This window comes from Puma concolor, chromosome B1, assembly GCF_028749965.1.
Source record: "Puma concolor isolate L17-30 chromosome B1, mPumCon1.1.hap2, whole genome shotgun sequence".
NCBI classification, from domain to species: domain Eukaryota; kingdom Metazoa; phylum Chordata; class Mammalia; order Carnivora; family Felidae; genus Puma; species Puma concolor.
Window position 1 is genome coordinate 201,075,882 of NC_141670.1, and position 24,532 is coordinate 201,100,413.

At 52.2% G+C, this 24,532-nt stretch overlaps 1 protein-coding gene across 7 annotated transcripts in view; it reads left to right on the top strand.

The window, feature by feature from the left end:
- Positions 1-24,532, top strand: part of SLC2A9 (solute carrier family 2 member 9) — a 262,594-nt gene that overhangs the window by 232,413 nt on the left and 5,649 nt on the right. For 4 of the 7 annotated variants that reach the window (XM_025921820.2, XM_086705450.1, XM_086705451.1 and 1 more), the window contains one exon: positions 19,021-20,887. The exons of 2 other annotated variants lie outside the window; for them this stretch is intronic. In XM_025921820.2, the coding sequence (XP_025777605.1) occupies positions 19,021-19,275 (255 nt within the window). In that variant the 3' untranslated portion in view covers positions 19,276-20,887. Of the gene's footprint in view, positions 1-19,020; positions 20,888-24,532 lie in introns of those variants that run through there. One more of the 7 variants, XR_015250598.1, reaches the window with a different exon arrangement.

Genomic DNA, 24,532 nt, shown 5'->3' on the forward strand with positions numbered 1-24,532 from the left:
TAATGGCAGAGGCAAGAAATGAGATCAGAGAGTTCTCTGGGGGAAGGAGCACAAAAGACGAGGACTTTACAGGTGTTCTGCCCAGAACCAGGGGCCCAGCTGCATGCCAAAGAGGGTCCAGCTCCTCTGCTCTAATGCCTCCAGGGCTCCCTGCTTCCCATGACAGAAGTGATACCATCAGTGAAGGTGAGAATCCATCAGATGTCCCTGAGGAAGACCCACCATCCATTCTCAGGGACCATTTCAACGCTCACCCCCTCCCCTGGGGTTAATACTTTGCTTATTAATTGACTAGCACCAAGCCCAGCACATCCCAGAGGCCCTGCTGTAAGCTCGACTGAGTCCCAGGTCAACAGGCCTGGCCACAGGACCGCATGATGGTTACACCTGCATCCGTGGTTACAGGTCCGCTGCACACGGCTTCTTCTGTGCCCACTCCTACAGCCCTGAGCTGGGGTTTCCTGTCTTATCCACTTCACTGCCGAGAGGCTGAGGCTCAGGGAACAGACGCAGTCAGCCCGAGGTCCTGCGCAGTCACCACCCAATCTGGTCCCTCTGTCCCGGGGCCTCTTACTTGTGGGCATTCTCTGCCTGCAATTCACTAGTCTGGGTGAGAGGCTGACCCGCCGTGTGACTTTTAAAGCATCGCCAACTGCATCTGAGGTACAGGCACCCTGCCTCTGAAGCGTGCATGACGTGGGGGACACCCTGGGCCCCACACCCATTTCCTCCCGTCCTCGGAGCGGCCAGAACATAACAAGTTGTCTCTTCAATGACTTCGAACCTGAAATGGCTTTTTCCTGTTTCGGTCAAAGCCAGCAGAGCCAGGGATCAGTAAAATATTCATTATTGTGGGGAAAACTAACTTCAAACCACTTCTCTGTCGACACGGACCCCCTACCACCCCTGCAATGTAAGTGGAGAACTCTAGAGGCTTCACCTGGCCCACCCCTAAGCTTTCTGTGCCTGCGAAGTAGGCCACTGTCTTCCGAGCAGTTTGGGGTTGGGGGACGGTGAAAGCCCCCGAACCCCAAACACGACCCCTCATTTTCCCACCACGGTTCATGAGCGAACAGCACAGAGGCACTTCTGGAACACCGGTGTTTGCTGAGCACTTGCTGGGTGCCAGGCCCCAGTCAACCCCTGTCAGTGCCGGGAGGTCGTGCCTTCGTGTCTCCCTCGTGCGGACCAGTGGACCAGAGCTCAGGGAGATGCGGCCACTCCCCAAGGTCCTCCCCTGGGAAATGACAGAGCAGGACTTGAGCCCAGTCCCTCGTCCTCGCCTGTGAGACAAGGGGACGAAGGAGCCCTTGGTTATACGGCAGGGGATTCCTTCCTACAAGTGCGTTCGAGCTGGGCCCAAGGAGTTAATTTACGTTTAAATATGCACATGCACACGTGCACACGTGCACACGCAGGCACGCACCTCAGAGGGGTCTCCAACTGATCGGATCCATCTGACCTTTATTTCATGTCACTCGTCTGGCGAATCATAACCCGTCCACAGCTTCTCCCAGCAGAGACATAGTGCTGCCTGTCCCTCGAGATGCTGCCAGGAACTCGGTGTGTACGGGCCAGGCTTGTGCCGGGTTCCTGAAGCACCTGCTGGTTCGGCCTACTCAGCTGGGTGACTTTTGTCAGGGAAGGGGTGCAGGAGAGGACAGCGACCACGACAGAGCAGGTCACGCGCGCAGTCACGCCATGGCACGCTAGGTCTCACTGCCCCCACATGTCAGCCAGGATGGTTTGGGTTTGCTGCAGGAAGAAACGGTGCCCAAGTCTCAGGGGCTTTAAAGCACCCAGGACCGTGTCTTGTTCATGCTAGGTGTTCGTTGGGGGAGCGGGGGGGTGGGGGGACTGGAGATCCTGCCCCAGAACTTTCCGATTCAGGCTTCTGCCCTCTGCAGCAACAGCCCCTGCAGGTGACGGGTCTCACACCTGTCCACTAAGGCCTCGCCCGGCAGTGATGTGGGCTGCCACCACGCAAGTGCCCTTGAGTGAAAGCCTCAGTCACACGGTTCGCCCCAGGGGAAATGCAAAGTGCCTTGTGTCCAGAGGGGAAGAGCCAAAAATCTGTCCTTCCATAATGATGGCCATTGCCCACCCTTGGAGGAGGAAAGTCAGACTCAGCAGGCTCAGGACACTTGAAGGTCCCGTACCAATGGGAGGAAGAATATGGTCCCACCCGTGGATGTCAGCCCCACGTGCCCTTCCTCTACCCACAGGGCTTTGGTGTGTGTCAAACTCCATTCACCGTTACCCAGTTTTTGATAGCCTTGACCACTAATTTAGGGGATCACGTTCATTCTAACTGGCTCGCTTCCAGCTGGGCGCCCGGGAGCCTGAGAGGTTTCTGGGGCCACAGCTCATCCTGGGTCACCCTGTGTGAGGGACTAGAGCATCTGAGGGCAAAGTAAGCCAGGACTCTCAGTGGTTAGAGGATCCCCTCCCCGAGCGTGCTGTCACCGTGATTAAAAATGCATCCGTTCACACCACCGGTATGATCTCGTGTGCCACATTTTGCAGAGCAAGTCAGCCCGAGGGCCACTCAGAGCCCAGCCCAGAGCAGGGGAATAAGGCCAGGGCCCAGGTAAGGACTCAGGTCCAAGAAGGATGCCACCCGCCCACAGAGCTGAGGGCCCCCCCCCCCCGCAGAAATGACACAAGTCTGCATGTCTGTCTTTGAATATCTAGAGCAGCAGTCTCCTCTCAGACGTGTCAAGGGCACAGGAGTCACAGGAGAGTTGTGGGCACCATTCCTTACGGGCTGAGGTTTCAGGGTTTGGGGCAAGGCAAAAAGGAGTTGGGGTGGGGGGCGCTTCACAGAAAGACGAGTGGCTGGGGAGGACCCAGCAGGCAGGTCTCTGACCCGTTCCCTGAGAGGTGTTGGGCTCAGATCTTGTCATTGCCTTTGGCATTTTGGGGCTAGAGCTGGAGAGATGTGTGGCTCCCACATCAGAGACCACCTGACCTTGACCTTGCCTGGCAATGTCCACAGCCACACAAGGGACATGGGTAGGTGGTCTGGGGGAGCCAAGGAGGAGAGCCATCTCTGCAGCAGCCCGCTGGGTCAGTGCAGCAGGGTCGTGAAAAGCTGACGGGCTATGTGAGCTACCAGGGACTGCGTGAAGGAGGAATTGAGGGGTGACGGGGAAGGAAGGGAGCCCTCAGTGAACACGCCAGGGCCATTACCACATCTCTGCCAGGCAGTCGCCAGACCTTCACTTGGAGCCGTCTGGAAACAGGGCTCTCAGGGTCCCTGGAGGAGAGTGACCCCATCATCCCCTTGTACTGGCCAAGATGGCGGGTCCATGAGTGTGTGGACGTCTGTGTCTTTCCAGAACAAGGCGACCAGTGGCTGCAGGCCAGACACTAAGCTGTGTTGTATCGAGACGTATGGCACAAGGCCTGGCCATGACCAAACGATGGCTGAGTGGGAGGTGACATGTGTCACCCGAGGGCACAAGACACACTGGGTGTGTATGATCACACTGTTACGAAAGAGTAGGGCCAACGTTCAAACCTAACCCTGTCTAGCCCCTCTGGGTCACCCCACCAAAAACCATTTAGATTTCAAAATGCACATGTTCATTCACTCATTCATGCACTCACTCACTCATTCCTCGAACCCTTGCCGAGTACCTACAACAATGCCAAGCACTGGTGGGGTGTGGGGACACACCGATAAGACCTGCACGGCCGCTGGGGGCTCTAAGCTGGGGTGGCTGTCGGCTGTGGGAGAGGAGGCAGATGTGGACCCAGGGGTGGTCCCACCAGGCAGAGCGGAGCCCGTGCCCACAGAGTGCACAAACTTGCAGCGGCTCTCACGAGGGGGGCGGTCATTCCCACGGCAGGAGTCTGCCCGGGGAGACGTCTCACAGGAGGGGCACGAGCTCAGCTTTGGAGCGTAAGCGGCAGTTAGATCCGTGGTGGCAGAGGAGAAGGGCCTTCCAGGCAGAGTCCACGGCAGGAGCCGAGGCTCAGAGCCGTGGAAACAAGTCCTGTATTCTGAGGTACCAAGTGGTCCTAAGGAGCTGAAGCGGGGGGTATCGGGGGATGTAGAAGGGGTGTTATTGGAGAAGGGCTGGGCAGGAAGGTTTGGCCCCACTCACGAGAGACCCTAGATATCAAGTTCAAACTTTGGGGTCCAGATATAAATGAGGACTTGACTCCAGGTTAAACGCTGAGCTGTATGTCTGGCATAAGAACTGTGGACATAGCCTTGCCACACTGCTGCCTCCAGCCTTGATGGATAGACTCCCCTCTTCCTTGGGCAGCAGGGTGGCCTTTGCTGGGGGTGGCCACCCCTCAGTAATGAGTGTCCCCCTCACCCTGGCATCGGCCGTGGGAACTCCCACTCACCTGCCACAGACCTGGCTCGCGTGGTGGGGGTGACAAAAGTGGAGGCACCTTGTAGTCAAGCCACAAAGAACCCTAAAACCGTGACCCTGTGTCAAGCCCCCGTAACAGCGCATCCCCTAGATCCCCTCCCTCGTCAGGTCTCAGATTTGTGATAGTCCACAGGTTTGCTGTGTGACTAACACGAGATACCACACTGCCGTGGGCTGGGTTCCCTGGAAGCAGAAGCGGGGGAGGGGATACTCATGGGATTGTCCCTTCACCCCTCCCACGTGTATAGCTTACGGAGTGCCGTCTCCCGTGGGGAGAGGCTGGCGCTGGGCCACCTCTGTGGTTTGTCCTCGGTCATTCAGCTGTTAACAGGCAGGTTCGGGACACAAGCCAAAGTCTCCTGGTCTCGGCAGGCAGTTTCCAGCCCGGCCCTGGTGCGAATCAGAAGGGAGCTAGGGCTATAAACACAGGTGTGGTGGGTAACAGCCCCCAAAGATGCCAGATCCTACTCCCTGGAACCTGTAATGTTATCCTGTATGGAAAAGCTGTCTCCCTAGAAGTGACAGAGTTAAGGATCTTGAGACAGGGAGATGATCCTGGGGTGGGCCCAGCGGCATCTCAGGGGTGCCTTTGAGAAGGACATTCGACACAGAAGCAACGTATGAAACGTGACCACAGAGGCAGATTGGAGTGATGAGACCACAAGCAAGGAGCGCCAGCGGCTCCCGGAGCTGAGGGAGATGGGGAGCAGATTCTCCCCGAGAGCCTCCAGAGGAAATGATTTCAGCCCAGTGATACTGATGTGGGGCTTCTGGCCTCCAGAACTATGAGAGAACACATTTCTGTTCTTTTAAGCCACCAAACTTTTGGTAATTTGTTGCATCTGGCACAGGAAACTAATCCAGTGGGAAACCACCAAGACTGACAACATAGTCAACATTGATTGAGCGATGACCATGCACCTGGTTCTATTCCAGGCACTTGCACGTCGTAATCCACTCAATCCCACAAGCGCTCTGTGAGGCGAGTGCCATTATGGCCCCATTTCACAGATGAGAAACCAGTACACAGAAAGGTTAAGTCACTTAGCCAGGGTGGCCCAGCTCACCAACAGCAGAAGTGGGATTGAAGCAGCTCCCGGGTTGTGCATCCTTAACCACTTCACTGTATAGCGTCCCCGAGAGAGTCACAAATCTTGCCTGGCCTCTCCCATCCAGAGGGCGAGAAGTGCTAAGCCAGCCTTGAACATGACGCTTCCAGGGGCTCTAAATACGGCCCTGTTCATATAAAATTCCCTAAGCGCATTATTTTGTGTAGAGTGACTTGGGGAGAAGCCAGTGATTGGGGTGAGCACACCCGTTCCCCTTGCTGACCAGAGAAATCCTGCATCCAGCTCTCCCCGCGTCCAGGTTCTGTGCAGCCTGCAGGGCAGACCTGTCTCATCACTGCGTGGTCCTGGGCTCCCCGCCAGCGAGAGTCCCAGCCAAGGGCTGTGCCTCTCCAGTGCTGACTGAGGCCGAGCCAGTTACGTTATACGTCCTTTGTTGCTGCCCGGGAGGACAGTGATCGTTTTAGGAGTTCTGTTTGTAGCACTCGATAAACACGGAGACTGCGGCTGAGGGTTCAGGATTTTTATAGTCAGAGGGCCTGGGCTGAAGTCCCCACTCTGCTCCCCATAAGCTGTGTGGCCTGCGGCGGATTCCTGGGTTTCTCCAGGCCTCTGTTCCTCATGTGCATATTGAGGGGAATCACAGGACCTGCTCACTGGGCCACCGTGAGATTACATCCTGGGATTCTTAGAAGGCATTAGGCTTGATCGGTCACAGCAGGAACAGGCCGTGACAGAGATGACAGGGGCAGGCTGGCCAATGAGTTTGAGGAGGTGGGCCTCGAGGGGGCCCGAGGGGGCTGCAGGCAGCAAGATGGAACCCCAGAATTGAGGGATGAGGTGTGTATGTGTCTCTTAGGGCCGCTGTAACAAATACCACAAGTGGGGGTGAGGAGGCTTAAAACAAGAGAAGTGTCTTCTCTGCAGTTCTGGAGGCCAGAAGTCTAGATCAGTTTCCCTGGGCTAATGTGAAGCTGTGGGCAGGGCCATGCTCTATCCGGAGGCCCCTGAGATGCCGCCTTGCCTTTCTCAGCTGCATCCCTTGGCTCCCAGGCCCTTCATCCACCTGCAAAGCCAGCAGGGGAGCATCTTGCTACAGCGGTCCCTTGGCCTTCACCTTCCATGTCATACCTGCCTCTGCGTCCCTCTTAAAAGAACACTGCGATTGCAGGTGGGGTCCACCTAGATGATCCAGGATCATCTGCCCATCTCAGAATCTTAATCATATCTGCAAATTCCCTTTGGCCACGTAAGACAACGTTCCCAGGTTATCGGGGCCTGGATATCTTTGGGGGCCATTGTGCGGCTGACCACAGGAAGTGGGGGTGGGTTTGGGAAGCAGAACCTGGTCACTTATCGGGGGCTACCCAGAAGCCAGCCAGGCGTGGTGCTGAGTCCTTGCCTCCTGCCCCCCCCCCCCCCGACTGAGCACAGGATCATCCTGAGACGCCCAGGAGGCAGCATGGGGTGCCAGTTCTGGGGTGGCAGGGCTCCTGGCAGATTACAAAAGAGCCTGGAAGTGCCCAGGAACAGGAGACAGACTGGACGCTCCTATATGGACTCGATCATATACTTGATCCTACTGGACTTGAACACTCTGTTAGGGAATTTGCACTTGATCATCTAGATGACAGGTGCGCAGCCCTGGAATCACACGAGGTTCACCTGGGGGGAGTTTAAGATAAATGACGATGCGTAGGATCATTGAGATTCTGAGTCGGTGGGGGAGGGGGCGGCATTATCAGTATTTTCCTATGTGATCCTAATGCGTAGCCCTGCGTGAGAACACCTGATGTGGGTGCTGAGGAAACAGTGAAGGATACTAAGGTAGCAGTGGGATGAGCAGTTGGATTTGTGTTTCGAGAAGACCCTTCTGGCTGTGTGGGGGCTGGACTGGAGGGGGCATATTGTAGGCAGGGAGGCCTGGTGGCTGGGATTTCCTGTCGTCTGCAGGAGAAGCCGTGCTCACACTTGGGCCAGGATGATGGGCAGGGGAGGGATCAGTCAGGAAGAGAGTGGGTCCACTTCCCCGAGGGGGAAGGGGATCACGCACAAGGCAGCACCTGACTGGGCAGCCAGCTAAGCAGGTGACAGGGTAGCTCACACACCCTCGTTTTTCATCCCCTGCAGTGACAGCCAGTGTCAGCCGACTAGCAGCACAGCCTTCCGAGTTGTGCTCATAGCCCAGATGCCTCTGAACTGGTCCCAGAAAGATCTCTACGATCTATTTTTATTTTCTTTTACTCCAATAATTAAAAAAAAAATTGTAATATAATTTATCGTCAAGGTAGCTAACATACAGTGTATACGGTGTGTTCTTGGCTCCGGGAGTAGATTCCCGTGACTCGTCCCTTACACAAAACCCCCAGTGCTCATCCCAACTAGTGCCCTCCTCAATGCCCATCTCCCATTTTCCCCACCACCCCCCCCCAGCTCCCCACCCCCATCAACCCTCAGTTTCTTCTCTGTATTTAAAAGTCTCTTATGGTTTGCCTTCCTCTTTGTTTGTAACTCTGTATCTTTTTTCTTGCCCTTCCCCCATGGTCTTCTGTTAAGTTTCTCAACTTCCACATATGAGTGAGAACATATGATATCTATCTTTCTCTGACTGATTTCACTTGGCATAATACCCTCCAGTTCCACCCACATTGTTGCAAGATCTCTATACTTTAAACAAGGCTGTTGGCCTCCTCAGGAGGGGACCATGAAGACTTTATTCAGAGGAGAAGGGCCATGTTACAGCCAGAACTTCTTTCCTCCTAAAGCCTGACCCTTACAGTTCAGTGCAGCTCTTTCCCATTCTTGGTCGTCCCAATTAGTGGAAGTCCTGGTCAATCATCAGTCTGGCCCTGGGAAGGATGTCCGTGGCTGTGATGCAAACCTCACAGTCAGAAATTCAGCACAGCAGAATCTTAAAAAATATATCAAGTCCTCCTTTCCTTCCTATTCATAGAGAGGGTATTTTGTAGATCAGTAATTTCTAAATATTTTTATTTTACCTGTTGAGCCCTTTGGTTAAGCAAGAACTTTCAAACTTAAAAAAAAATTAAAAAAGAAGAGAGAGAAGGCAGGGAATAAATAGAGAAGATGTGAAAAATGACTCCAGATGGATTCAAGAGCCAAATGTGGAAAGTAAAACGAAAAATGAAACAGAAGACAAAGTAGGAAGGTATCTGTGAGACCCAGACAGGGAAGGACAAGACCCCTAAAAGCACAAACAATGCAGAGAAAGGGGACGGATTTGGTGATAACAAAAGGAAGGACGTCAGCCCTGTGAGGAACAGCTCGGGCAGGGGATTGATGGCTGGAATACTAAGGAAGTCCTGCAGGTCAACAGTGAAGGCAGGAGTCCCACTGGGGAGGTAAGTAGAGAATGAGAAAGGACAATTCACAGAAGGAGAAACGTGGGTATTTGTCTAATTATCAAAATTACGAATCTGGAGAATTACCAAGTGTTGGCAAAGACATCACGGGAATGGGCACACGCTCGTGCACCAGTGGAACCAGTTGTTAACCCCAATTTCCACCCCTAATTATGTATCCCAGGGAAATTTTTGCAAAGGTCCGTAGGGTAGATGCCCAAGAACAGTAACTGTAGCGCTGTCCATGGTGATGAGGAGGTACAAGTAACCTGGGCACTGTCCTCCGGGAAAGCGTCAATACAGGACTAGCAGAGGCACATGACATTTCCTCTGCAGTGAGAAGCAGTGAGCTAGATCTTTATCCGCGGCGTGTACAGACCTAAACCCGGTGCTGAGAGAGCTCAAGTGCAGAATGAAGGCTGTAGCCAGATACCATTTATGTAAGTTACATAAATTTACATAAACACACATATAACAACACTACGAATTGCACAAAGATAAAGAGAGATTAGAGATAGATTGATAGAGGGGCACCTGGGTGGCTCAGTCGGTTAAGCATCCGATTTCAGCTCAGGTCATGATCTTGCGGTCCGTGACTTCGAGCCCCACGTTGGGCTCTGTGCTGGCAGCTCAGAATCTGGAGCCTGCTTCGGGTTCCATGTCTCCCTTTCTCTCTGCCTCCCCCCTGCTCACACTCTGTCTCTCTCACTCTCAAAAATGAATAACTTGAAAAAAAAATTTAAAAGAGGGATAGATTGATAGCTCGATAGACAATAGACATACAGACTGATGGAAAGATAGAGGATGGGGGTAGAGAAGGACAGGTCCGCTCAAGGACATTTATCAAACACTCACACAGGAGTTTGTCCAGAGGTAGGAGAAGGGCACAGCAGGGCAGAGGAATGAGAGCAGCAGTGAGGCTAAGGAGGGAAGAAACAAACACAAACAAGAGAGGAGCATTGCACAGGCCAGCAGCAAGGGTAGGTCAGGAGAGTAGTGTGTGAACTCAGCCTGTTCCTGGGGGCGGAGTGGAGCTGGAAGGGGTGACAGAAGGAAAAGGAGGGGATCGCTAGTAATTAAGCTGACACACAGTAATTGTAACTCACCACCAGGCAAGGGAGGGCAGCAGAGAGGCTGAGGACGTATCAGCCCCTCGCCTTGCCCCTTGGGGCACTGTAGCAACACATCAAATTAATGAATTATTCCCATAGTATCAACATTTCACTGGGCATCTTGCTGCTTTTTCTGTGCCAAGCACCAGACCAGATGGTTTACGTACATTTTCTCAGGATTCCTAACACAGCCCTTGTAGGGTTCATTCACTCAGCCAGTGTTTGAGGGCCACTGAGTGAGTCCGTCTAAGAGGGCAGAACACAAGGGCTAGTTCTCTGTTGGGGACAGTCACTGACAGAGTTGTTCATCTTCCTTTTCCTCTTCCTCTCCTTCTTTTCCTTCTGTTTATTCCTCCTCCTCCCCCTTCCCCCTTCCTTCCCTTCTCCTCCTCCTCCTTCCTTGTTTCCTGTAAAGTTATGAGGGGATTCTAATTATAAATGATTCAGGCTCACTGTAGAAACTGTAAAGCGGTGAAACCAGCCATGTTAATGGGTTAATGACACTGTTTCCTTCCTATGTAATTTTTCATATTTATAAAAATTGGAACCAATTTTTTTGTTCTTTTGCTTTTCTCAAATGCCATGATATTATGAGCATTTCCTTATGCCCGTGGGTATTTTTAATGCTCTTTTTGCTCTGGAAGCAGAGCTCCTGCCAGCCAGGATGTCTCCAGGGTCTCTAGGTTTGGGGTACCATTCAGGAAACGTGCAAGGTGTGAGCATTGACTCAAGGTGAACGGCCTTTGTGGTCACCCTGATGGAGACCCTGGCCAGGTGACCACATTTAGATTCTGTGAAAGGTGGGCCCCCTGACCCGGGACAGGGAAGGCAAGGAGGACAGGAGCTTGCCAGGGCAGAGGCCGGGCCCTGGGGCTGCTGTTGGCCATGATGACTACACTAGACAAATGCAGGACTTACACGTTCAGGTTCGCACCCCCCACCACCCTGACCCTCGCATGTGGGTCCTTCTCCGCTGCGGACTCCACAAACGACCAGTTCTGTCCCACCACCCTTCCGGAAACCATCGCAGCCACAGGAGTATCTGTCTTAGTCTGCCTGGCTGCCACAACCAGACAGGGTCGGGGGCTTAAGCAACAGACAGTTCTGGAAGCTGGAAGTCCAAGATAAGGTCTTGGCAATGTTGATGGCATCTGAGGCCTCTCTCCTCGATGTGTGGACGGCCATCTTGTCCTCGTGTCTTCACGTGGCCGTCCCTCTGTGTGTGTGTCTGTGTTCCAGTCTCCTCTTCTAAGGACACCCGGCACATTGGGTCAGGGCCCACCATCCAACTTCACTATAGCTTGATCCCCTCTTTAAAGACCCTACCTCCACAAACAGCCACATTCTGAGGTGCGGGGGGTTAGGACTTCTGTGAATCCTGGCGGTAGACACAGTGCAGCCCATACCAGCCCCCAAGTGCGGTTTTTCAAGACATCTTGAGTTTTTCATGTTTCCCAACACATGTCAGTGGTAAATATATCCCAGCTGCCGAGCAGGGACCTGCAAGGAGCTACCCCAGAAAGCAAACATCAGAGCCAGCATGGCCTCAGACAGCAACGTGGCCCAAAACTTCACTACCACATGCATTAAGCAGGGGGGCCCTGGGCTAGGTCCTTGACTGCTCCAAGCCTCAGTTTCCCCATCTCTAAAATGGGAAATCCCTCACTCTCATTCACCAACGGAGCACAGAGCCTGTAGAGGTTCAGAGCAGGCACTGGGGGCCGCCGGGGCTGGGATCACTGGCCTGCCCTGACCTCCCCATCTACGAATGGACCCCGTGGGTCACAGGAGGGCTGAGTGAGTTCACACAAGGGAAGTGCCCACAGTACCTGGCCAGAGGTGATGTCACCTCCTTTGGCTGGGATGAGGACTCGTGAACTGTGGTTGTGGGACAGCTGTTGCTGGGGCCCCGCCCACACCCACTCACCCTGACCTTCTCCTCTACAAACAACTCTGAGAATCCTGTCGTCATCCCGCCCCCACCCCCACCCCCCATGTGGGGCTCGCTCTCAGCCTGTGGGAGGAGCAGGCAGACGGTCGGGGCGGCCCACAGCCAGCGAGGGTGTGGGTGAATACTCAGCTTCCCCCTCCTTGTCTGTGTGGGGGCAACTCTGCTGTGTGCTCCGTGTCTCCCAGAGGCCCCAAGAAGCACTGAGTTCCAGCTGGACACGTCCCCTCCTATCTCGGGTTCCAGAGCGGCCATCACCAAGTACCACAGACTTAGCAGTTTGTGACAATAGAAATTTATTCTCGCGCGGTGCCAGAAGCTAGAAGCACACAGTCAGGAGGCGAGGAGGGCTGCTTCCTCCTGAAAGCTGTGAGGGAAGGGCGTGTCCCATGCCTTCTCCGAGCTGCTGGAGGTTTTCAGTGCTCCTCAGCTTGTAGCTGCACTAATTACCCCAGTCTCTGCCTCCCTGGGCACGGGGCCTTCCTCCTTCGTGTGTGTCTCCAGGCCTGTTTCTGTAAGGACACCAGTGATCGGATTGGAGGCCCACCGTGGTCTCGTATGACCTCACCTTAACTTGATTACCTCTGCAAAGGCAGTTTCCAAACAGCACCACATTCACAGGCCCCGGGGTGAGGATTTCACCATACCTTTTGGGGGACACAATCCAACCCACAACAGGACTGTCCCCGTAAGTCTCACCTCCCGGAGAACCACTTGGTTCTGAGCAGCCCGAGACACTTGCCCCCTGGGTCACTTGCACTGACACCCCAGAGTCAGGCTCTGTGTCTGGGGACTCCCAGCCTGATGGTCAGGACCATCTCCAGTACAGACCAGCCTGGTGAATGGTGGCTGCCGTAGCTGTCTGTTGTTCCTATTGCCCCGATTTGCCTGGCACTACCTTAGATATAAATGAGACACTGGAAAGACCGTACGGACTTTGAGGTCAGACGGCCTGACCTTGAATCCCGACCGTGACTTGAATCCTAACCATGCCCATCAGCAGTTAGGTGAAGCCCATGCCGGTCAAATCTGTCCAACTTTGATTGCCGTCATTTTTATGTCCGTGCAACGAAAGAATTGCCCCAGTTTTGCAGCAGGGCTCCCGAATCAATCAGAGGTGAAGTCAGGTCTTGAGCACAGTGTCTGCCCGTGGACAGTCAGGACCAGTTGCCATCGTGGTCATTATTAGTACCATAAAGGTTGCTTCCTGCCGTGTGGTCCTAGGGTCACTTGGGAAGAGGAGAAAAGAAAGAGCAATTCATAGTGAGCGCTGGAAGCTTACACTGCCCCGAACTCGCTGAGCCGTCCAGGATGGCTTGTTGCCTTCTTCCCTCTTCCCCCTTCTCTGCCACCCACCCCGCCCCTTCCTGCAGAGTGTTCTAGATATGCGCAGATGGCATGGGCTGCCTTGACCCGTGGGGGCATTAGTATCACTCTCTGTTTCCATGTCCTTAGCCAAAGGCTGCCTTTTCCTTGGGCCTCTGCTACGGTCAGCATCAGTGTGTCCCTTGGGCCGTTGGTTATAAAAGCCTGCAGAACAAGCAGCCTCTGCCGTCGGCACCAGTATTTTCTGGTTTGGAGAAGATTGCCTGCAATTGTACACCTGCTTGACTCCACAGGAGTTATAAAATTTCATTTGAGTTCAGTAAAATCTGGAAGCGGGAAAATGGTTCTTTTCAACTTGAAAAGTATCGGGTCATATCCCAAATGCCTATTCAGCGTGAGGAGGAAGCTGATGCGGACCCAGGATCGTGGGATCTGAAAGCAAATAAAACTGCCCCCTCGCCTCTCTGGAGGCTCCAGCTGATATCCTTGGGTCTAGAGGGAGGAGGAGACAACCTTTCACTTGCTCCTTCTCCACTGGCACCGACATTGGGGCACAATCCTGCCCTAACATTTCAGAGAGAATAGACATGATCCTTGTGGGATCAGGTGTAAGTTTGGGCTTCATGGAAGGGGGTAAAGTGGGGCTTAACTGGGCTGACCAGTGCAGGGACCTTTCAAGCTGAGGTTGAGGGAGTCAGTGGGGGCAAGGGTGGTGGGGAGCAGGAAGAGGCTGGCAGAGGCCCTGCGCAGGCCCAGAGCAGGCAGCTGAGGGATGTAGGGCATCACAGGTAGTTGTAAGGGCGGGGAGGGGGGTGGAGGCCGGATCTGCCCAGGTACTGAGGGCGTGATAGGGATTTGGGGTTTTTCCAAAGGACTCTAGGAAGCCATTGCATGGTTTTAAGACAGAACCATTTTGTGACTTTAAATTTTTTTTTTAATGTTTATTAATTTTTGAGAGAGAGACAGAGTGTGAGCAGGGGAGGGGCAGAGAAAGAGGGAGACACAGAATCCAAAGCAGGCTTCAGGCTCTGGACTGTCAGCACAGAGCCCGACATGGGGCTCAAACCCACCAACTGTGAGATCGTGAACCTGAGCCGAAGTCAGATGCTCAACTGACTGAGCCACCCAGGTGCCCCTCATTTTGTGACTTTAAAAGAACTCGTTGGCTGCCTGGTGGCCCGGGACAGGGGCAGGAAAAATGGAGGGTACAATGACAGACACCAGAACGGTGGTTGACTCTATGTGTTGGGGACGGCAGGGAGGTGGCTGGGAGACAGGAGGCACTGACTAGAAAATGGCACAAAGAACTTTCTGGAGTGGTGGAAATGTTCTGCGTCTTGATGTAGGTGTTAGTTACACAGGAGAGTGTTTTTATCCAGCCTTGTTGAACTCTACACTTCAGATCTGTGCAAGTTACTTTATGTAAATTCTCTCTGGATTAAAAAAAAAAAAAGTGTGTATTTTTACAAAAAAGAAAAAGGATGTTTCAGGGTAAAGTCATCAGGACTTAGTAGCAGAGACAGGCAGAGAGCGGGGAAGCAGTCAGAGGTGAGTCTGGTGTCCATCTTGGCCCAGGGAATATAGCAGCGTGTGTCTGAGAACCAGTGGGGAAGAGCGGGCTTGCCAGGGAGGGAAGGGCAAGCCGGGGGCGTCCACAGGGTCCTTAAATGCAGCTTCCGGCTGGGCACGTGGAGCTGAAATGCCGTCAGGCAGCAATTCCAACAAGACCCGAAGGGTACATATGACAGCGGCTTGGGAGCTACCACTCACAGCAGAGGCGTAAGATATCACTAAGATCCCTGCTGCCTTCCGGCCTCCCCTAGAGACATCCTAACGCTCCAACCGTGGAGCAGCCTTGACTTGTTAAGCTCTCCGCAGAGCTGGAGGTACAGGTGGAAGGCACTTGACTCCCCATCGGTTCTTAAGTGACAGCCCAGCACTGACTCGCCCGGGAGCTTGGTATGAATCACCTGTGAGCCAGCATCCCACGGGTCGAGGTGGACACTGAGCAGAAGGATTCTATTTTGGTCCCATCGTGACAATCTAACCTGGATCACCTTTGTCCCTTCATGCTTGTCCGTGAAAGTGCTCAGATTTCATTCCTTTATCCACTCAGTCAACGTACTGTTATTAAGCCTGGGGGGCTCAGTCGGGTTAAGCATCTAACTCTGGATTTCAGCTCAGGTCCTGATCTCACAGTTCGTGAGATCGAGCCCCACCTGGGGTTCTGCGCTGACAGCAGGAAGCCCGCTTGGGATCCTCTGTCCTCTCTCTGCCCCTGCCCTGCGCATGCTGTCTCTCTCAAAATAAATAAATAAACATTAAAAAAAATACTGGAGTTAAAAAGAAAACCCTCCAAGTTCCATAGGGAAAACTCAGATCACCTGAAAAGAAATGACAATCAGGGGACATCCTCCTCCTCCTGAGCAAGATTCCACTACCGTTGGGCAAGGAACACTGTCTTCAAATGCTTGAGAGGAAACTACTTTGAAATCGGAAGTCTGTACCTTCCCGTATGAGAGAGGGGAAAAGGCGTTTTCAGACACGAGAGGCTCAGACAGCTTACCACACGCATCAGCCAGCTGTGGCTTAGGAAGCTGGTCCTGGAGGGACGGGGTGTGCCTCGGCTGCAATGCCTGGCCACCAGGAGCCAGTTTGCAAGGCGGTTAAGGCTCAGGCCAACAAAACGGGAGGCCTTGGGCAAGACGCTTCATTCCCTGAGTGCAAAGGTCTCGGCTCAAGGTCTCGCCCCAGAATCCTCAACAAACGAGGCTCAGTTCTGATGCCAGTATTAATATCAGCAGCATCCCTCGGCTGCAGGCAGGGGCCAGCTCATGTCCCCAGCAGGAGCCAGTGGTCCTGCTGACACGGCTGTTGCAAGGACCGACTGGTCATTTAAAATATCCTTTCTTCTTGGAGCACCTGGGTGGCTCAGTCAGTTGAGCGTCCGACTCTTGATTTCAGCTCAGGTCATGATCCCAGGGCCATGGATCGAGCCCTGTCGCTCAGCACGGAGCCTGCTTGAGCTTCTCTCTCTCTCTTTCCCTCTGCCCCTCCCCCACTTGTGCGTGTCCTCTCTCTCAAACACAAAAATTGTTTCAATAAATAAAAATCCTTTCTTCTTGACTTACCATTCCCAGGAGCAATGAAAATATTTGAATTTGTACAAGCTTCAATTAAACGGGCTTCATTTCAAAGCAGAGACCTAGGTTTTCTAATTATTCCCAGTCGTAAAACGATAGGATGTCAGGGCCAGTGGTATTTTGGTCAGCTCGGGCCGCCATCGCAAAACACCACAGACCCAGCTGATCCGGTCTTGTTACCGACCTCAGGCTCTTTGACTCTCGTGGGTAGAAAGGGGCAAAGATGGTGTGAGTATTGCAAGTTCACACCCGGGCTGAGGGAGGCAGCCTTAGGAGGAGGGACACCAGGCTGCGTCCCAGACAACGGCCGGGGAAGGTGTTGAGGGGCCGAGGCGGGGAAGGGGTGCCTTCTGAGCACGTACAAGCACGTAGGAGCCAGGACGCACAGGTGCAGCTGACACAACACACCTTATTTTCATGTTAAATCTCCACCCCAGGCGTGATTTTGAGCATCACGATGAGGGGAAGGGCAACGAAGGCCCGGGCCCGGGCCCACGTGGCTCCGACTGGTCTGGCTGATCCGGTCTGGTCCTTGCAGGAGCAACCCCATTGTAAATTGGGCCCTGGAGCCTGTTTCCAGCTTCTGGCTTCCAGCCTCCTGATGGCACACAGCCCCGGCAAGGTGGGCTAGCAAAATGGGTTTTCTGAGGGGCCCGAGGTCCTCTTGCAGTGTGCCTGTTCTGTAGAAGTGCCTCAGAAAAGAGAACTACAAAGGGGCAGGCAGGTATTTAAAGAGCTTTCATTTTGAAAGAGATGGGAATTGTAGGATTAGGGCCCAGGGCAATGTCATCCAAGGATCTTCTTTTCCAGGTGGGCACCTCGGGACCTCTGTCTGTCTCAGTTTCTGGTGAGGGCTCCCTTCCTGCCTCACGGACGGCTGCCTTCTCCCTGTGGCCTCCCATGGTTTTTCCTCTGTGTGCTCACAGAGGGAAAGAGAGCTCTCTTTCTCCCCCTTCTTCTAAGGCCACTCATCCTGTGGGATTAGGACCCCACCCTTATGACCTCATGTCACCTTAATTACCTCCCAAAAGTCCCATCTCCAAATATAGTCACATTGAGGGTTAGGGATTCAACATACGAATTTGGGGGCCACATAAGTCCACAGCAACAGGGAAACTTATGAGACAGATTGATTTCTCAGATTGAAATCTGAGTGACAGATCGATTGATTTGTTCACTCCATAAATTATCCGCTGAGCACCTACCATTGCCCACACACTGGCCTGAGCACTGGGCCACAGCGATGAGCAAAACCAGACATTTTTGCTCACAGAGCTGCTGCCTCATGGAGCGGACAGCCCAGCAGCAGACAGTCATTCATCAAGCAGCCACACTACTAACCATGCGGTTACCATCAACGTCCAGGGAAGGAGGACAGAACCAGGAGAGATGATAATACAGGGTCCTGGCCTGGGACAGGGCACGTGCTTGGAGAAGGAGAGAGACAGGAGCTGAGGAGGTGGACAGTGTAGGGAAGAGGGATTAGCAAGTGCAGGGACCCCGAGTCAGCGGAAGAAGGGTGGGAGACGGGAGTGTCAAAGCCCGCGCGGAAGAGGCACAGAGAGGAGATCTCGTGACCCCAGGGCGAGCCAAGGAAGTGGGTCCCACGAGCGATGGGAGGCAGCTGCAAGGTTTTAAGCAGGGTGCTGGCATGACCAAGATACATTTTTGCAAGACTCCCTGGGCTGCATTGCAGGGAAGAGATGGGGAAGAGGCCACATGGATGGGGGACGTGGGTGAAGAAAGCGAGAGGCAATTGTCCCTTGGGCGTGGCCGGGTTTGACGAAGTCCTGCCCACCACAGGGTTTATTGTTCTGTAAGGAAATTCTACTGGAGCACAGCCACGCACGTCCATTTATGTATCTTCATCTGTGGCTGCCTTCCCACAAGAGCAGAGTCTGGTGGTCCCATATGGCCCCAGGTGCCCCCCAGGCTGGACTTCAGGAGTGGGGACGCCAGGGGAGGCGACACCGGGGACCTGTTTGAGGAAGAAATCCAGCTGGGACTCAGTGCATGGGTCCCGCATGACAGCTGAGGGGACAGAGCTGTCACGGGTGACTTTCAGGCTTCAGGTGGTAGGCTCCAGCCTCAGGCACCCTCATTCAAGGTGTGCAAATATGAACTTAAAATAACTTTCAGCAAGTATGACATGTTGCTTTCATGATGACTAGTTTCTATATGCCTAGTTTTCAAAAAAGAAAACAGAAGACTGGCATTTCTTCATGGGTCCCGGGGTTTGAAGCTGATGTGTTCATGGCTCATATGAGAATGTCTCCTGCAGATGCTTCTTAAGGCACCATTCGCCTATAGAGCCTATGTCACAGGCCTGGTATGCCATCCAGGAATATTGATATAGGGATGGGGAGCCATAAAAATCCATTGAGAGAGGCACCTGGCTGGCTCAGTCGGTTGAGTGTCCCACTTCAACTCAGGTCATGATCTCATGGTTCGTGGATTCGAGCCCTGTGTCGGGCTCTGTGCTGACAGCTCAGCGCCTGGAGCCTGCTTCGGGTTCTGAGTCTCCCTCTCTCTCTGCCCCTCCACAGCTTGTGCTCTGTCTCTCTCTCAGAAATAAACACTTAAAAAAAATTTTTTTAAATCTGTTGAGAGATGGTTTCACAGCCAGATTTGTGATTGTCTCCTTGATGTTCCTTGTCTCTCCTTCCCACAGAAAAGTCTGGACACCTACTGTTTCCTGGTTTTTGCTGCAATCTGCCTCACAGGTGCTATCTATTTCTATTTTGTCCTGCCTGAGACAAAAAACAGAACCCATGCAGAAATCAGCCAGGCATTTGCCAAAAGGAACAAGGCCTACCCTCCGGAGGAGAACACGGACTCATCTGTGAGCGACAATAAGGTGGCCAGAAGGCCCGAGCAAGACTCCGCCTCCACGCTGGACAATTATGTCAAAAATGGGATTGTCTAAACGGATAGTCTCACCATTTCAGGAAACCAGAGGTTTCCCTACACGGTTAATATTATTAAGTATTTAAAAATAAACTTTTGCTAATCTAACGTCACAACCATTTGGGTTTCATTCATAGCTTATCTCCAAACTCTCTGGAAGGTGGACCCCTCATTTTTCTTATGGATCAATGGCCTGTCCTCTTCATGACTTAGCCCATGGTTTCGACATGAAATTGGGGAAATAGCATCTGAAGGCTTTCTCACCGGAAAACCATATAGTCTGACCAGAGATGGCAGTGGGCCGAAAAGCACAGACCAAGGTCCTGGTGCCAGATGTGCCATAAGCAGCCTTGAGCTGCCCTCAACCCAGATCCTGAAACCCCAAGGGACCCTTGGCTTTGGTCCTAGATGAAGGTTTTCAGACTTCAGTGGAAAGACTCTCTTACGTCCTAACAAGCGTCTGTTACCAGTCTTTGGCTTGGCCTTGTGGGTCTCTGGCTCAAGAAGCTGATACGAACCCACCATCATCCAGGCTGTGTCCCACAGGGCTCAAGGCTCCCATCCATGAGACTGTCTTCAACTCAGAGCATCAGACGTGTCTCAGAAGACATAAAGAGGTTCAAAACGTGGGAGAAGTAACTTTCCAGTAGCTGGGGCAGTGACTGCGGATTGAGTTCTGCTCAACTGAAAAAACAATATCAAGAATGATTCTGAGGTGAAACCAAGGCTTGGTGGAAAGACAGGGCAGAAGACCAGTGTAAGTGTGAGGGCAAATTCTCCTTTCCTCTGCCCCTCTGTGTTCTATTCAGGCCCTGGACAGATTGGCTGAGGCCCACCCACATCGGGGAGAGCAGTCTGCTTTACACAGACCACCAATTCAAATGCTAATCTTGTCTGGAGGTACCCTCACGGGCATGTCCAAAATGACGTTTAACCAAATATCTGAAGCCCCCCAAGACCCAGGCAAGTTGACACATTAAATTAATCACAGACGGTGAGTTCAGCATTACGCAAAGTGCTCAAGAGAAGGTTGGGTGATTGCTTGTCTTGACTGCTGTTGCGGAAATCTAAGTGTCACTTGTGGGAGGAGTGCTTCGGAGCAGATATGCTTGAGGACTCTTCCAGGTCTATGTGCTAGGGCTGTTTGGGTTGGATCAGTTTGCAGCCTGCTGTGAAAATGCCGGCCCTGTGGGTTGGGCGATTCCCTGTACTTGCGTGCAGACTGAAACAAGTTCAGAATGCCCATATATAAATGAAAGTGCACGTGAATTAGCACGTGTGTGCTTGAATTTAGTATGTCACAGTAGGAGTGGGCCAGAGAGGAAGGGCTCTGCACATAGCAATGCCCCTGAGACCCTTTCAGCCACAATCCCTCAGGCTTTCCTGACCATTCCTGGCAAGGCCAGCCTTCGCCAAAACCTGAGTTCTGAGTTTCCTTTCCTACCGAATACTCTTCTATCACTGGGCTTCTCCTTTGGTTGGCTTCCAACGCAATGCACCATACTACCCAGCTTTGGTTTGGCTGAAAGATTTGGACGGTGGGTGTCGATATGGAGAGAAAGTGATATGTGGGTGCAGAAAAGTGCCTGAGAACATAAGAACATAAAAGCCAAATAAAGTGCAAAAAGATATCTTAGCTGTGGAGTGTCGTCTTTCATTTGTAGACCTGAGTATTTAGCTTCTGGAGAGGAGGTACCTAGCCTGGTCTGGGCACTAGGAAGGCATCGAGGACACATCAGTGAGCAGGAGAATATACTGCCCTTACCCGCATTTGCTCATGCCTACCACAGAAGATTGAAAATCAAAGAAGCATTAATGGCCAAGTGTCCCCTCAGGACCCGGAGGAGGGGGGACACAGGGATACAGGAACAGGACACAGGACCCCTTATCAGGGGTCAGTGGGAAGTGACAATCAGGAAAGCCCTTCCCAAATAAATGACAGCAATGAGATGGGAAAACCGCACAACCATCAGGCAACAGGCCAGGAACTCTCCTACATGTTCCCACATTGGAAAAGTCAGCAGAACAACACCAAGTAAATGTTTGAAAAAAAAACACTAAGACACCCATAATCTCACACGCTTTAGGTTCCCTACCATGATCACATTAATTTTCATACATCTCTGTCCATCTCTGGCCTATTACCTACACCGTTATAGTCACAGAATACATAAAACACAATGTACAAACTGTCTTATCTCTTATCTCCTATTTTTTCCACTTGATATTAAATCAAACACAGCATGTCCATTCCCAAGCCTTTTGATCATACTCTAACATCCATTGCAGTGACCTCCTCATGTACGGAGTTGTTCTTCCGATGCCAAAAATAATGGGAAGTGGTGAGTCAGACAGACAGACATTCCCATGAGCCTTGCTGCACAGGCTCTTTGCTTTCTGAGAGGTTCTAACCACTTACGGCACCCTCCCCCCACCCATACCCAATCATGGATGTGGATTCCCTAAAGGAATCGCTGCTCAAAATTAACAGACCCCTTGCCCCAGCTCCTGCCCAAGGATTAGGGATTAGGTCCCAGTCTTACTGTTTTACTTTATCCTTCCATTTCCAAGCCACGAGGGCTGACCTCTCCTCTTCTCAGGTTCACTGAAAGAAAAGTCACTCTTCCAGCCTCTGGGTCTGGCTACGATGAAATAAGCACACTCTGTTTCTCTCACTGATTATAACCAAGACCTCTGGGCAGAACACCTAGCACAAATACCGGAAAGATAAATGATAGCAGGCAAATTGAGGAAAGCCGTCAGAACTCACAGGACAACCTCTATGGAGGTGAGCTTTCTGCATTTTTTTCCCCTCCTGTATCTCCTGACTTGCGCTCCAGGAGAGACCAGTGCCCAGAGCCACACAGCAGGGCCAATGGAAAAAGCCTCAAGAGAAAAAAACCCTCCCCGTCTGGCCAGAGGAACAGTAGGGGTGACCCTCTGGGGAAAGAATGTAGGGGGTGCACTGAGGCAAGTTCCAGTTGAGAAGGAAAGCCAGCAAAAGCAGATAAAAAAGGGCCCGCCAGATGTCCGAGGCCGGATACTCCCCTTGCCTGCTTTTGGCCTCTATAATCTTGCTTGCGTCTTGCACCAGCCAACTGCCCGCGAAGCACAACCAATGGTGCCCCCTGTGCAGCCAATAGAGTGTTGCCAAGTACCTGGAAGCTAGCCAGGCTTAAAAGAAGGCCAGCACCACGACTCAGGGCTTGGCCTTTGGAGGTGACTCTGCTGGGCTGGTGCCGATGTGACATAAACAGTCTTTTCCGATTCCCCGAGTGTGTGTCTCTTGTCCCTTCCTGGGTGCCGAGTATTTGCTGTAACACAGTCATGAAGCTGAACACCCAGGGCAGTGGCAGCAGTGATGGCCACAGAGAATGGGAGCCACATCTAAAATCTAAGAGAAATCCTTCTCTCCGATGACAGGAACTGGCAAGATGGGCCACTGCAGATTGGGGAAGGTAAGGGAATGCTGTAATTTTTTTTCTCGTTTTTTCTATCAATGTTTTGCCCCAGATGAAAACCCAGTTGTGAATGTGTGACACACTGGGGAGGCTAAAACCTTGGATTTGTAGCCAAATCACCAGGAGAAGTGACAACAGGAAATCACAGTGAGGACACAGCTAAACACAGGGACACCCAAAATCTGTATTGAAGTCCTGGGCTCACCCCCTGAGCTCTGCATGCATGAAACTTTCTGGAAGCAATGTAGCAGAAATTTAGGGACTGAAGTGTAAGACTTCGGTGGCTCCCGGGTAACAGACTCGAGGTGGGCCCAAATCACACTGAAAAGCCTTTGAAAACCAACCAGAAACCAGAAACATGGTCCACAGAATGTGGGTCAGAACTTGCCATCTGCACATAACCAGACTAATTGACTGCTTTAAAAAAAAATGTTCAAAAGTTTTAATAGGACATAGACCCTCATATGATAGTATTCAAAATGTCCAAAACACAGTTCAAAGTTCTGTGAAAACCAGGAAAGCCTCAATAACTCTCAAGGGAAAGAGCAATCAACATAGGCCAACCTCAGAGGACCCAGATGTTAATAACTACGGTAAAGTATTACAGTCATGCTCCATGGAGTACGGGGATACACTCTGGAAATGAATGGAAAGATAGACATTCTCAGCAAAGCAATCAAAACCATTTCTAAAACTCACACCTTTAGAACTGAACGATGCAGTAACTGAAAATTAAACCTCACCTGACATCATCAGTGACAGAATGGAGACGGCAGAGGAAAGGATCGGTGAACATACTGACAAATCACAGGAAGTACCCGATCTGAACAATTGAGAGACAGAGTGAAAGAATGAACATTGGCAAGAACATGGAGCATAGGGCGCTCCATACGTCACTAGTGGGAATGAAATGCGGGACAGCCACTCTGGAGGGGAGATTAAATATCCTCCCTGATACTGACTGAAGCTGTATTCAAGAAAATACCTTAGGCATGTTTCCTGATACTGAACCTCTGAGTTGAAGATACATACACACCAAGACCTACAGGCTTTTCACTGCCCGCCCCCCAACACACACACACACACTCATACCTCCTCCACCACATACGCATGGGGCCAAGGCATTCACACACGCAGGAACGGGGAGTGTGTAGGTCGTGTGGCAGATCAATCCCTGAGGCGGAGAGAAAACAGTGATGCTGATAAGGATTCCCTCCTTGACGAAACTTCAGTCAGGTTCCTCTGAGCCTCTTCATTTTTTAAGGTTATTTATTTATTTTGAGAGGGGGGTGCACAGAGAGAGAGAGAGAGAGAGAGAGAATCCCAAGCAGGCTCAGTGCTGTCAGCCCAGAGCCCTACATGGGGCTCAGTCCCATAAACCATGAGATCATGACCTAAGCCAAAATCAAGTCAGACTCTCAACTGACTGAGCCTCCCAGGCGCCCCTGAGCCTGTCCTTGACTAACTCTTGTCCTTGGCCTGCTGACCCCAGTTTTAGCAAGAGTCCTGCTAAGCCAGTTTAGGGAGAATACCCCAACCTCTGACATGCAATCAGGCTCCTCTTTCCCCGACCCTTGATGCCTAACCAGAGCCCCTTAGCAGATTCCATCCATAGACCCCTCACATGCCTGTTGGCTACAAGTCCCCAGCTGCGCCCTCTTGCACGGGAGCTGATCTTTCTCCCCTGTTCAGTAGCATCAACCCCTATTACAATCGTCTTGAGTAACATTTTCCTCGCCTGCTTAACTCCATCTGGTGCCATCGTTCTTTGACAAAACACTCACAGCTTTAAACCCATACACTTAACCCAGTCAG